This window comes from Hydra vulgaris, chromosome 09, assembly GCF_038396675.1.
Source record: "Hydra vulgaris chromosome 09, alternate assembly HydraT2T_AEP".
NCBI classification, from domain to species: Eukaryota; Metazoa; Cnidaria; class Hydrozoa; order Anthoathecata; family Hydridae; genus Hydra; species Hydra vulgaris.
The window spans coordinates 50,145,070-50,159,560 of record NC_088928.1 but is presented as its reverse complement, the minus strand read 5'-3'; the positions used below and the strand labels follow the sequence as shown (position 1 = coordinate 50,159,560).

Sequence of the window (14,491 nt, the reverse complement as noted above, 5' to 3'; positions counted from 1 at the left end):
CAATCTGCTCCAATTCATAGTCTTTTTTATGAAAAGAAAGGTGTTTTAAATTAAACCTATAATATGAAAAATAATACCTATTCAGACAGCGGTGAATAATTTTTTATCAAATTTAAAAATATCATTTCGAGAGCCAAATATAATTTGGTTAAAATTGCCAAATTGTTTAATTGATTAAAAAGATTTTCATTAAACGATTTTAAAATTGATTTGAAAATGTTACACTTTTTTGCAATCTTGACCAATAATTGTTAAACTTTAAAGAAAATTAAATAAGCAATAAATGTTTTACAGAACAAATTTCATTAAATATATTCTCAGATGATTAAATAAGAATTTCAAGAATATTTGTTATTGTTATTTATATAAATGCTGTTAATTAAACTTTCATAAAGTAATACAAAATAATTTTTTTCAACAGAATCTTAATAAGGTTAATAAATTGCAATATCTGGGAATTAAAGTTCTCAGTTTATTAAAAACTGTGAATACTGCTTTAATGAAACAGTCAATTTATCATATTGCAAAAATTAATGAAAAAACAAAACAATAATTTACTACTGCAAAAGTAGTAACGGTCCTAATGTACATATTTTTAATTATTGTTTTTTTAAACACAAGGTAATTTAAGGGTTATAAATTAAAAAAGAGTTTTATGAAAAAAATAATTATTATTATAGGTCCGAAATCAAAAATTATGCTAAAGCTATTTGCGCATTGTATAAAGCATTAAAATCTATTTTTGTTTAGGGAGAAAGTTTAAGGAAATGTTTATTTCAAAATTTAAATGTTTTAAATTAGAAACTATTTAATTGATAATAAAAATAATAGTGAAAAAGATATGTTTTTAGAATAACTAAAAAGTTTAAATTAGTTTTAATATATTTTTAGACTCCGCTGTCTTTAATTTTGTATACATATCTGCAAGAGTTAGGAGTATTTAATTATTAAGAAAATATTGAATAAGATTTAATTAAATATAAAAGTGTTTTATATCTTATTTCACGATTTCTTTTATTTAAAATATTTGATCTCCACTAAATTCCTTTATATTGTTGTGATTAGTGGTTGTTTTTTTAATAATTATATTGCCCTTTATTTTTCTAGTTTTATCTGATGATTTGATAAAATGATGAGATGATAAAATGAATTACAGTATTTAAGTTTAAATCATAATTTTTAATAAAAATAATAATAATATAATGAGATTTTATATCTTAATTCGAGATATATATAAATATTTTTTATTGAATAACAGCTATTGAGTTTAGTGATTAAACCAGAGTTAACGGTTTATAGAAAGCTATCGCAATTCACTATCGCCTTATTTGATCCCTGTATATAATGCACATAATAATAATATGTAAAAATCACAAAAATCAGAAATGGTGTCTCCCCAAGTATTTTTAAAATTGGTTGAAATATAATAAACTGACCCTAATGTTAATAGAATATTATGGAAACCAGCATTGGCATTAAAAAACCTGCCTAATTAAACTCAATAAAACCCGCCTAAAAAAACATAATAAAACCGGGGCAATCTGGGTTTTATTGGTTTTTTTTAAAGATTTTTTATAATTTTATGAACTATTATAACCATTATTACCATTATAACTATTACATTATTAACTAAATTAATTATTAACTATTATTATTAACTAAATTATCATTAACTATTATTATTAACTAAATTATCATTAACTATTATTATTAACTATTATAACCAACAATAACAGCTATCAGAGCAGATTTACAAATATTTGAATTATTATTTGGAAATTCATTATCACAATTTTTATTCAAATATTTTTACAGATTGAGATACAGATTGTCACTTTTTTACTTTTTATGTTATTCACTTTCCAAGGCCGCTACAATCGAGGAGGCCACTACAATCGAGAAAAGAAGGCCACTACAATCGAGGAGGCTTATTGTAGTCACAACCCTCTCTTAACTCTAACTCCGAAACACAAACCTTTATAAACAAGGCTGCTGCGCCATGAAACAAGTTTGTTCATTTGAATTTCAAATTCAAATTCGAAGTTCAATTGAAACTTCAGTTACTTCCTCCCCCATTCTCCAGCCTTCTTTTTCCCTTTTCTCGTTGACATTTTTAATTAAAAAAGATATTACCTTTAAATCTAAAATATATCAATACATATAGATTTAATGTAAAAAAAATTTTTTTAATGTTTAAAAATCTTTTTTAAAATAATTTGAATTATTCTTGTTATAAATTATTAAATAACATTATACAAAATATATATTTAATAAAGTTAAAGTAAAAAATAAAAAATAAAACCCGAAAAAACCAAGTATACCCAATAAAATCTAAAATTACTCAAAATAACATACTGGGCCAGGTTTTTTTTAAAAAATCTGGGTTTTTACCAACCCTATGGGAAACCCTTAAAAAGATCGCCAAAATTGCCTCTTGACATTTTAATTCAATGTTTAAAAATCTATTTGATAAATTAATAATTTAAAAAAACATTTTAAACAATTCGAGCTTAGAATATTTTGCTCACAACTTAATTGAATTGGCCTTTATTTTTCAAAATGGTCCAAAGATTAGGCATTAAATTGGTATTTCTGGTATTTTATGTTTAGTCACACAATTGTTAGAACAAAAGCTTAGAAATTTAAGTTCGCAGTTTTGACTGTCACAACCAAAAAATTAGATAAAGTTATACTTTTGATAAAGGCATTGCAGTAAAATCTCATTAATGTGTCAACCAAGAACCAAGAGGCTGTATGTCCATTTTTTGTGTTTTTGTGTATCACTATCATTAATGGTCAGTTTTTTTTTAGATTTTTTAATTACTGTTTATCTATATTTTTTTATATAATTAATTAATGTTGTGCTTTATTGAAGTAAAATATATGGTACATTTTGTTACTTAGTGTTTGTTTTATTTGTTTTTCTGATGATGAATCCATTTCCGTTGACTTTATCCAGCAATGCTTTGTTGTTTTGTTCTTTACATATTATTTCATATTAGAACAATGATATTGGGTAGTTCAAAAAATATATTATATATTTATTAATATATAATAATGTTTATTTCTATATTATACTAATAAATAATTTAATATTAAATAAAATAGGTGCTAAATTAAAATAAAATAAATTTTATATTAAATTTATTTTAGATTAAAGTAAAGCGAGTCTGTAAAAGTGAAGTTCAAGAAGTAAAAAGTGAACTGCAAAGAATGTCTAGAGGTATTGTTTAGTTAATAATTTTATTATCCTTTTAAATGTTAATGTGTCTTTTAAATGTTACTATTTTATTATAATTTCAAGTTAAAAAAGCAGGGGTTTTTTAATTTTTTTAGAGCACTGCACTCGGTTTTAAAATAAAAAACTGTGAGATCTGACTTAATGTAAAATCTTTTTAAATTGATTTTGGAGGTTGTATTTAAGTTTTCATTGGTCTTTTAGTTTTACAAATTATTATTAGAATTAAAATTTGCAAATAGAACTATTTCAGCGCTCAACTTGTTTATCCGCGCAGCGTCCTTGTTCGTTAAGGTTATTGTTTCGAGTTTAAAGAGTTGAGAGGGTTATAACCACAATTAAGTAGCCTCCTCATCTGTAGTGGCCTTCTGGGCCTTGGGAAGGTGAATTTAGAAGGAAAAAAAAAAAATTTAATTATACGAAGATATATATTATATTAAATATAGATTATTATTAATATACTAAAAGTTCATGAATTTAACTAAAGAGATGACAACATATTTATATCAATTGCATATTTTTAAATGACATATTTAAGCATATCTATTTTTATTAATATCTTTTTATTTATATTTTTATTAGTTAATATCATTAGCTAAGGAAAATAAAAAAGAATAAACATTTCCACACAGTTAATCATTAACAGTGTTCTATAAAAATATGTGAAAAGTTTGAAGCTTTAAAAAAGGTACACCCACAGGTTTTCTCGTTTTTAAATTTATGTTACGTTCTGTAAAAATGTTACAAATTTTTAAGAAAAATGTCAAAACAAGAAGCTTATGGAAAACAAATTTACAAATTTTGTTTAGGACATTGATCTTATAGAAAGAAGTTCACCTCAAACCATTTTCAAATAGAAAAAATTTAAAACCAACCATCTCCCACATTATCCTGATTATAAAAGAGTTAAAGTGTTTTTCATTCATTTTGTCAAAAAAAAGTGAATGAGAAACAGATTAGGCGCTTTAAAATCATGTCTGATCACCATAATGGAGTTTCCCAAATGCATGCTGCTCAAAATCTCTATTGTTAGACTGCACTGATTATTTACTTGTTATAAATGTTAGCTAGCATTAGTTCCCATAAAATGAAAAAATTTCAATGCAAAGTAATGACCATCAAGAAACAATGTGCCAAAGATGTGACCATGAAGGAAAATTGCCTTTTATTGAAGAATATTTTAATGATAAACAATACTTGCTTTTGTCTGATTTGGCTTCATCAAAACAATGACATCATTCTTCAAAAAGAGTTGCATAAATTCTGTGGCTAAAGTTGATAACTTACTGAATATGCCAGAATTATGCCAGATTTAGAATTTTTGGAAATCTGAAACAATTTTATATTAGGCTAAAGAAAGTTGACTGTAACTATGTTAATGACCTAGCCCAGTCAACTTGTTTTAGATTTGAAAAAGTCAAAAAATATATACTGATAGAAAAATTTAATAATAAAACTAATAAAGGAATATTTATTCTATATAATTACATCTGTTTAATTTGTAGCTTGGAAACTTAAAGAATAACATATAATTACATCTGTTTAATCTATAATTATATAATTAATCTATATAATTACATATGTAATAGTTATATAATTGCAATAGTTATATAATTACATGGATTTTTATTGAACATCTCTTATAAGTTTCTCATCTAAAATCTTTCTATTGTGCTATATCAAATCTTCCTGTTATTATATGTGATAAATGTTATGGTGGCCAGTGCCGGTTTTAGCACTACCAGTGCCCTGGGCTAGATTTCTACGGCGCCCCTAGCTCAATTTAACTCCATTCAAAAAAAAACAAAGGGTAAAATAACCAATTAGTTTCGCCCCTTTATATTCGGCGCCCTGGGCCATCGCCCAACCAGGCCCTACCCTAACGCTGCCACTGATGATGGCGTTGTGATGTTGCTGTGGTGGTAAAGCTCTTGCTTTATAAGAGAGAGAAGAAAAAAATATGCTATTTGATTTTTTAATTTATCTATTATAATATTATTTTAGTAAAAAAACTTTTTAGTTTTTAGTAATATAACAGTTACTTAACTATGAGACTTATGGTGTCACATTACACTACACCATTATCAATTAAAGTTATAATTATTTATTAAATTAAGTTATTTTTATTTGCAATTGTTTTTATATATGATTAAAATTTAAAATGTATTTGCAATAAACCTTTGATAATATTACACATAAATTTTTAGAGCAAACTTTTAAAATTCCATCACATGTTCCAAAGGTACGACCGATCCAAGAATTTTTAAAGCGAGTTCCTAAACTGAAAAGTACTAGGTAAATATATTTTTATTTATACACGTGCAAGGTTAAATTATTTGGTGATCTACTAGCATTTATTTGGTGGTCTACGATGTGATAAATTACGTTTATTAGACATTTGTAGTTTTTATACTGTGACGCAGCACCATCACTGAAGTATTTAACTTTATTCACTGTGGGTAGTTTGATTTTGACCATAGGAAGCAACTTTGTGAGAAAACAATGGACTGCTGATTGATCATGACAAAGATGGTCAGAAATTAAACAATAGCATTCACATTTAAGGTGATCTTTTTCATCTTTTTAATAAACAGCAAATGGGTGTAAGGTAGCTTGATCGGCTTGCCAATAAAATCCTTGTATAGCATCTTGTACAAGAAAACTATAGTTTTCTGCAAAATCCATCAGAATAATGTAGGTATATTGGTCTAATGTTTGTTTTGCCTCTGATAAGTAGGAAGACTGTGCTTCTTTGATAAAGTGGTGGTGACAAAGGTCATACAAAGTTTCACTTAAAGTTTCAATAAATTCACTAATGCTTGTTTGGACTGTAATAAGTGCAGTACGGTTAGTTGACACCCATTGTTTATATGTGATCTGATCATCAAAATCATTCTTTTCAAACATATTTTCTAAGTAAGTCTTCAAATTTGTTTTACCAGGGCAGTTGGAACATAGATGAAACATGCAGTTTCGACTATCTATATTACAAACACATGCTTTCATTAAATCTTTGTAATAAATTAAATGGCTGTTAGGAAGAGCAGAGCACATCAGCTTAGCATTTTGATGGTAAGAACGTACACAAACTGAGTGGCTTCCACTACTATCAACAGTAAGGCACCACTTTGACCTTAGTTCACAGAACTTGCTGAATCCAACTTTGTTTTCAGGGTATAACTTCTTAAATTCCAGATGAAGTTCTTTTAAACGAACTAATATTAAGCGTTTTTGTTTATGAACTTTAACATTATTTATACGCACAGAAACAAAGTATTTTTTTCCTGGACTTTGTCTAGTGTATTTGTCAGATTCATATATTTCAATGACTCTCTGCTTAACAATATCCTCCAAAGGATGTCCTTTTTTAGCCTCAGGTTTAGCAAGTATTCCCTTTTCATTTTTCAGCTTTCTGGCTTTCATAACAAGATGGTCTGAAACTGAAAATGCATTGCAAGTTTTTTTAATTGACCAACTATCAGGAGTTAATGTTAGTAACTGAACTTTTTCTTCATTCATACTGATTTTTACTTTTTCTATTATTGCATCTAAAAGTTTGTCTAAATCATTACAGTTAATGCACTTTTGCTTTTTCTCAGATATAATTTTTTTTGGGTCTATATCCAATGCTGATGCTTTTAGGTTTGTCATACTTGTTTCCAGCTTTTTAACTTTTTGTTTTCCATATTCTAATTTGTCATGTTTACTTACATTTTTTAGAGGAGATGTTTCCAGTAAAGAAGCACTCTTATTTAAAACAGTCTTATTTAGGTCTGAAGAACTAAACTCCTCATCATCAACATCTTTGTCTTCATATTCTTGACTAAATTTTTCTGTAATTTGTCCTAGTTTGAATTCATTCAAACAGTTAGTGCAAAGTTTTTGACCAGGTTTGATCTTAAGTTGACTTGCTGTTAAAGTATCGACTTTACACAATCCCTTAATAATTTTTTTCTTGTGGACTTTAAACGGATCACAGCAGTATTTTTGAAGCGCTTCATATCTAGAAATATAGGCTTTTTCATGGTGAAAACATATCTCATCATTTAGTTCAAAAGTGTGTCCAATTCTTTGAATTAAAACTCCAACATCTGTGTTCACAATATCATTTAGTTTTATTCTTCCAATCATTCTACAATAATACGTTTTGTTGCAATCTTCATTTAAAACTTTCCCTGCACAACATTTCTCTGTCATTTTTTACAATTTTTTTATTTTTATTACTAATCTAAAAAGTTTAAAAAAGACATAAACATATTAAATCTCAAAGAAACGAACAAATATCAGACACTGATTATGACACTGATTATGTCATTATTATTAGTACAAATTAAGACATGTCATTAAAAAGAAAATTGAATATATTCATTCACAGATAAATAAAAAATATACTACTGTCATCCCTATGACTAATTATTAGACTATGACCTAAGGCTAGCTCATAGTCTAATAACATTCTCCTTTTGAAAATACCATCACTCTCAAAAGGCTACAATCATGTCATAAGATAGAGTATAGGTCTTTAAATTTTTTTTGGTAATTGTCTATATATAGAACCTCAACATTAAAAAGTTTCATAATTTATTTCAACTGTTTACGCTACTTTCTATGCCAGCAAAGTCAATGTAATTTATCATAATTTTTAAAAAATGTAATTTTTCAATAGGCTGCTGCATGTGCTAAATTAATTTTTAATGCATAATTTTGATTATTCTAACAAGTGGTGACTCTAAGTACACAAAGGTAACAAAAAAATTCACTTTCTGTTAGTAAGTATTAAACTGTAATACGTTAAAGATCGAAAAAATATTTATTATGTTGCAATATTTAGCAACTTTAAGGCGCAATAACTCAAAAACTGTAAAAAATCAGTCAAAAACAACTGCAATAATGAATTATTTGGGTGAAAAACTATTACCCTACAAAATTTCAGGTGATCACCATCTTTATTTAAAAAGTTATGGTTTGTCAAAAATCGAAAAAAACTGCTGTAAGCTCCTAATACACAAATTTTTCAGATTTTGGTCATTTTTAATTCAATTATAACTTTTGATTAAATCAGTCAATCAAACTGAAATTTTCTGGATTGTATTTTTTTCATAAGATGTGTGTGTGGTCAAAATTTAAAGCAAATCTGAGGTGGTACCCTGAGAGCCTTTAGGTGATTTTATATGGAATAACCCATTAAGGATTAAACAAATAAAAATGGTGGGCCTACTAATTTTATTAGCATCAATGAGTTCATTGTTGAACTCATTAATGTTTGTCATTATATTGTTCATTGAATTAAAATCCCATTCACAATCTGCTGATGTTACAGCAATAGCAGTTGCAGAAAAATCCTCCAAATCAACTGCTATTGCAGTGGATTTGGAGGATTTTCAGTTAAGCATCAAACCTAACATTGGTCAATACATGTTACAGTATGTAAGTCTGATTTCACTGGTTTTTGTCATTAAATTAAAATTGTGTTTAAGAATAAGGTTTTTGTTTTCATGTATAGTTTTTGTGTCAAAATAGGAGAGGGGGGTGGCAGAGAAGTAATTTAGGGGCCAATGATAATATTTTGCAGGGGGTCCATTTTTTGTTGCTATGCTACTAAACATCAGTGAAATAATTTTTATTAGTGTTAAATTGCAACTTTAGTTAAATAAAATAACGACAATTATCCTTAGTAAAGAGGACGAAAAGTTAAAAAAGGATTGTGAAATTTCACCATACCAGCAAATTATTGGAAGAAAACCGAAGCTTAATGTTTCTGCTGGTTTAATTGAATTCGATTTTGATGAAAAATCTAATAAAGAAACAAATGAATTGGATTCATTTCTGCAGGTGAATTTCAATTTTTTTTTTAATTATTTTTTTTTTGTTTTTTTAAATTTGATTTTGGTGTCTTTTGACAGAAGACTTGAAAAGATTAAGGTTGCATTAGTCAGGAAAACATGAAGATAGGAGAGAGTTTTTAGAGCATGAAGAGACAGATACAGTAAAAGAATTTAATTTTGCTGAATGACAAGTTAAGTGAGAATGAGTTTTGGTAGATAGAAGTCGAGTTAATAAAGATAATAGAGATAATAGCTTGTTTGAGCAGTGGTTATGATAGCATTTGTAGAAAAGTAAAAGAGAGCCAACCTTATGTAAACAGGAGAGTGATTATCTTGGTGATCATTTCTCAGAGCATCTTGGTTGAGCATTTAACAAGGAAGTTTACACCACCTAAAGACACGTTTAAAGATTATGTTTAGAATTATGTGTAGATTTGTAAATGTTTTTAATATTTAATGTTGTTATATATGAAGTTTCCCCATCACACTATATCATGCCACATGACATAACATCACATGTGTTTCTTCGCTTTAGTAAATATTTAGCAGATTCAAATCAATAGAATTTAATATTCATAAAAAATGACTTGGTTTTGAGATAATGATGTAATAGTTATGATGATGTGATAGTGATGTAATAGTTTTGATGATGAAATAGTGATGTAATATTTTTTGTAATAATGTATAATTGTATAAATAATTGTAAAAATATAAAAATTATTTGCTGTGACAATTTAATAAATAAATGCAAATACTTGGCTCAGATAAAATCAAAAAGTTTTTGAACTTGACAGGCTTGCTTTAACATAAGTGTATATTCATACCTTAAAATGGTTTTCATGGATATTAATATAGACATTAAACATGGTTTTTACAGTCTGTGGTTTCCTTATGCACGGTGCTTTTTTAAAAGTTTTTTTTTGAAAATTTATTTTTTCTTGTTCGCAAAATTTATTATGTTTTGTTTATCTTAAATTTATCCTAAAAGGTCTTTATGGCTTTAGACTATTTGAAATGATTTTTTTAAGCTTAAATTAGTTGACAGTAAAAAAGTTTGTTTTCTATTGAACCTTGATTTTTTTCTTTGTTAAATTGGCTAGACATTTTGTTTTGCAAAAATTTATGTCAGTTGACTTTTGAAATGTATTTTAATTCTAATAAACTTTTTTTGTGTTTTAAAATAAGAATGGTGTAAAAAATTTTTTTTTCATAAAGCATAATTTGATATTTTCTAGCCTTCCTGATACATAATCATTGTTTTAATGTATACTAGAATGTTTGATATAGTTAATGAGATAAAATTAATGATTTTTTTTATAAATCATAGAGATGAAATTTATGCCTTTTTTTCTTTGTGATTTTATGTAACATTAAAATCTAATGCTTTTCAAGTAAAATTCAAATTAAAAAAAGTTAAAAAGAGTTAATCAATAAAAGCCAACAAGTTTTTCACATTTTTTACTAAATCAAATATCAATTTATATTAGGTTATATAAAGTTTTCTCATTTAAAATGAAAATATTAAAAATAGTATGAAATCTACTGTGTCTTAAATAAGTATAGAAATGTTGTAAGAGTAGATAAAACTGCTAATTTTTTTTTTCTTTTTTAAATAATTTTCAGAAACTTGCAAAACAAGCAAACAAGCACAAAACTGTTGATCCATCATTGGTATTTTCTGAAAACAAAAACAATCAATTTAAGGTTATAGAAACAAAAAGTTCTCAAGTTCCAGGTACAAACTTTTATTTTATGATAAATTATGAACTAATTATTTTCTGTTTTGTATGTAGCAGTTATGAAACTGTAACTAAGTATCAAAGCTTGTAACTAACTCAACTTAATAGATCAACTTTTATTGAAATTTTCTTCTATACTATGTTGTTGTGGTAGTATAATGTAGTGGGAGAAGGGGTGGTACTTATTGAAGAATCTCATTAAATATTGTGTGGGAATAGGATGTGCTTGTATGGGAATCTCAGAATTTTATGATGGTGATTTTAACAATACTTTTTTTAAATTTGATTGAGTCATTAAAACATTATATGTTTATGGTTTTGTGAATTCTATTTTTAGTCAAGTCATTTGTTATAAAACATTACCTGTTTATGGTTTTGTGAATTCTAACATAAGTTTTGAAAAATATAGTTTAATATATTTTTCTTTGTTAATATTAACTGACAAATGACAAAATAGTCTCTGAAATGTATCTTATAATATATCAAAAAAAAAATTAAGTGGTAGCCAGTAGCACATTTATATTGTTGTTAAATGTTTGATTTAATTATTTAAATTAGGAGAAAATCGATTGGTTTTGAAAAAGCAATTAAAAGAAAAGATTATACATAATCGTTTGCAAACTAGTCTTGAAAGATCCAAGCAGATGAAAATGGAAAATGATTCTGAAGAAGAATATTTAGATGAAGAAGTGTCGTCAAGTGAGAGTGAAGAAAACGATAATATAATAAATGAAGGTAAAAAATTACATATAAGTCAGTTAAAATGTACTTAATAGGTATGTATGAATTTTTAAAGTGGAGCCATTAAAATAGGGAATTAAAACAAATTAATAAATAGGGGAAACAAAATAGAGGTAAATAAGTTAGTTAAGCTAATAAGTTGATTCAATGAAAAGCTTTACTAAAGTTTTATTCAGTACCGATATATGGACTGAATCTAGTTCTTTATTAACCCATTATTTGCCAAATTTTTTAAAACATTTATTTTGTAAAATATGATTGTTTTTTTAACTGGAAAAGTATTTATCCAAGTTATATTATTAAAAAAAAAAAAAACATTGTTAAAAAAAATAATATTTATACAAAGTACCAATTGGGGATCGTGGCTGGTATAGCGTAAAATAATAGATAATTTTAAAAATCCCCAAATGGGGATCGTGGTAGGATATGGGTTAAGCAAGAACTTATGAGTCCAGTGAAACCACTTTTATAAGATCTCTAGTTTTTATAATAGTTTAAATTAATAATCAATAATAGTTTTAATTTAAAAATTAATCAATCAATAATACTTCTATCAATTAAATCCCATGTGTTTTTTATCAGTCTTATGAATATTTTTGTTTAAAAAATAGCTTATGGTTTGCAAAATATGTTTTTCATACACCCTGAGTTAAAGTTATATATCGTTTATCTAGTTTTTCATACACCCTGAGTTAAAGTTATATATCGTTTATCGAGTTTTCCATACACCCTGAGTTAAAGTTATATATTGTTTATCAAGTTTTTGACAACTATTCTTGATATATATCATTAGTAAATGCTGTTGACACATTTGAGATTATTTTGCTTACATTTACAATTTTAGATAATTTTATCATCTAAATTATGATTTTTGTTTATTAGAGTAGTTTCATTTCTTTTTTAATATCATTTTCGTTTATCAGAGTTTGGGTTTTTTCATAGTTTTTTATAAATTTTTTTTATACAGCTAGAACTTTATTTAATTGTCAGTTTTTATGTAATTTTTTAAGAGTGGAAATGTTTAACTTTTTTTTATTATGATTATTATTATTATAAAGCATTTTTTCTATGTTTGTGGAAACATTTTTGCTGTATATTTGTGGAAACATTTTGGAATAAAAAGAAAGCAGAAAAATAATCAAAAATGCTAAAAAAAAATTTTTTTTAAATTACGCACTATTTACTAGGTTGTTGTTAAATAAAAAGGTTTGAGGAAAAGCTTGTATTTTAGATTTTTCAAATACAAAATTTTTTGTTGCAAAAATACTTTTTTTGATGCCAAAATATTAATTTTTTTCAAAGCAAATATTAGCTCTGAAAAAAATTTACATTAGCAGCAAACTTAATAATATGGTTCAGTTTTTTTAAATATTTTTCAAAAGGTATGTTTAAAAGTTTGCTTATTACCAATCACAGTAGTTGTGATTGATGCAAAGTTATTCCTTTGATAATTGTTCTGAAGTTCTAGATAAGATACAGATAATCAGTTAAATATTTTTTCTTATTATACTAAAATTTATTTATATAGTAGGTTTTTAATACATATATATATTAAATATATTTATATATTTATATATATATATATATATATATATATATATATATATATATATATATATATATATATATATATATATATATATATATATATATATATATATATATATACATTAGTAGAAAATCACTTAACAAAATTTTTTTCCATTTAACACTGTGTTTCATCAACAAAGATTCATCAGAAATGCATTTCTGATGAATCTTTGTTGATGAAACACAGTATTAAATGAAAAAGGTTTTTGTTAAGTGATTTTCTACTAATATATAATTGCTCTGTTCTTTTAAGAACATTGAGCACTTTATTGTGTAGAATACTTTTTAAAGTTTTTAAAGTTGTTTAAATATATATATATATATATATATATATATATATATATATATATATATATATATATATATATATATATATATATATATATATATATATATATATATATATACACACACACACATATATATATATATATGTGTGTGTATATATATATATATATATATATATATATATATATATATATATATATATATATATATATATATATATATATATATATATATATTGGCTTCAGGTGATGAGGAAATTGAAAATTGGAATGTTGAAGACGAACGGAAACAAGTAGAAGATATCTTCGAAGGTCTAGATGAAAAACAAAACAAAGAGCAACAGCTGAAGTCTGACAACGCTTTATCACCCTCTACGGAGGACCTCATTAGATGGGAAGATTCTTCTAGCACAATGTCAAGTATTTTACCAGCTGGACAAGGAGAACCATCAGACCAAAGAACAAGTAGTTTGGATGGAAAAATAACACCGTCAACAAAGTTATTAAAAAGTGTGATGTTAGATTCAGCTAGTAAAACAAGTTGCAGTAGTGATACACTGAGAGAAAATGAAGTAAATATTATAAATATTTTAGTAATTTATAAATTAATGTTATTAATTAGTGATGTTTTTCTCTTGCATATATAATCTAATAGCTAAGTATATAAAATATAGATGTTATCCATATAGAATATAGCTGCTAAGCATATATTCTATATGGATATATTGTTGCTATGTGTGTGTGTGTTTGTGTGTGTGTAAATATATATATATATATATATATATATATATATATATATATATATATATATATATATATATATATAAACTTAAGGCCCACAATTATCGACTAGTCTCGACAATTATCGACTACCTCAATACTGTGCAAAGTAATGGAAAAAATAGTTCACAAGCATATTATGGTGCATTGCATGGACAACAATATAATCTCTAAGCATCAACACAGTTTTCTTTGTAAAAAGGGACGTCTGACTAACCTCTTTGAAGCTTGCAATATACTTACCAAGGCTATACACCAAGGTTACAGTGCTGATATTATCTACACCGATTT

General features: G+C 25.7%; 1 protein-coding gene across 2 annotated transcripts in view; it reads left to right on the top strand.

Moving 5' to 3' along the window:
• The window catches only part of LOC100214601 (claspin), a 29,360-nt gene that overhangs the window by 4,132 nt on the left and 10,737 nt on the right, over positions 1-14,491 (top strand). For both annotated transcript variants that reach the window (XM_065805989.1, XM_065805988.1), the window contains exons 2-7: positions 3,154-3,223; positions 5,446-5,533; positions 8,914-9,070; positions 10,687-10,798; positions 11,361-11,537; positions 13,661-13,992. In XM_065805989.1, coding sequence (XP_065662061.1) covers positions 3,154-3,223; positions 5,446-5,533; positions 8,914-9,070; positions 10,687-10,798; positions 11,361-11,537; positions 13,661-13,992 — 936 coding nt within the window. The remainder of the gene's footprint in view (positions 1-3,153; positions 3,224-5,445; positions 5,534-8,913; positions 9,071-10,686; positions 10,799-11,360; positions 11,538-13,660; positions 13,993-14,491) is intronic.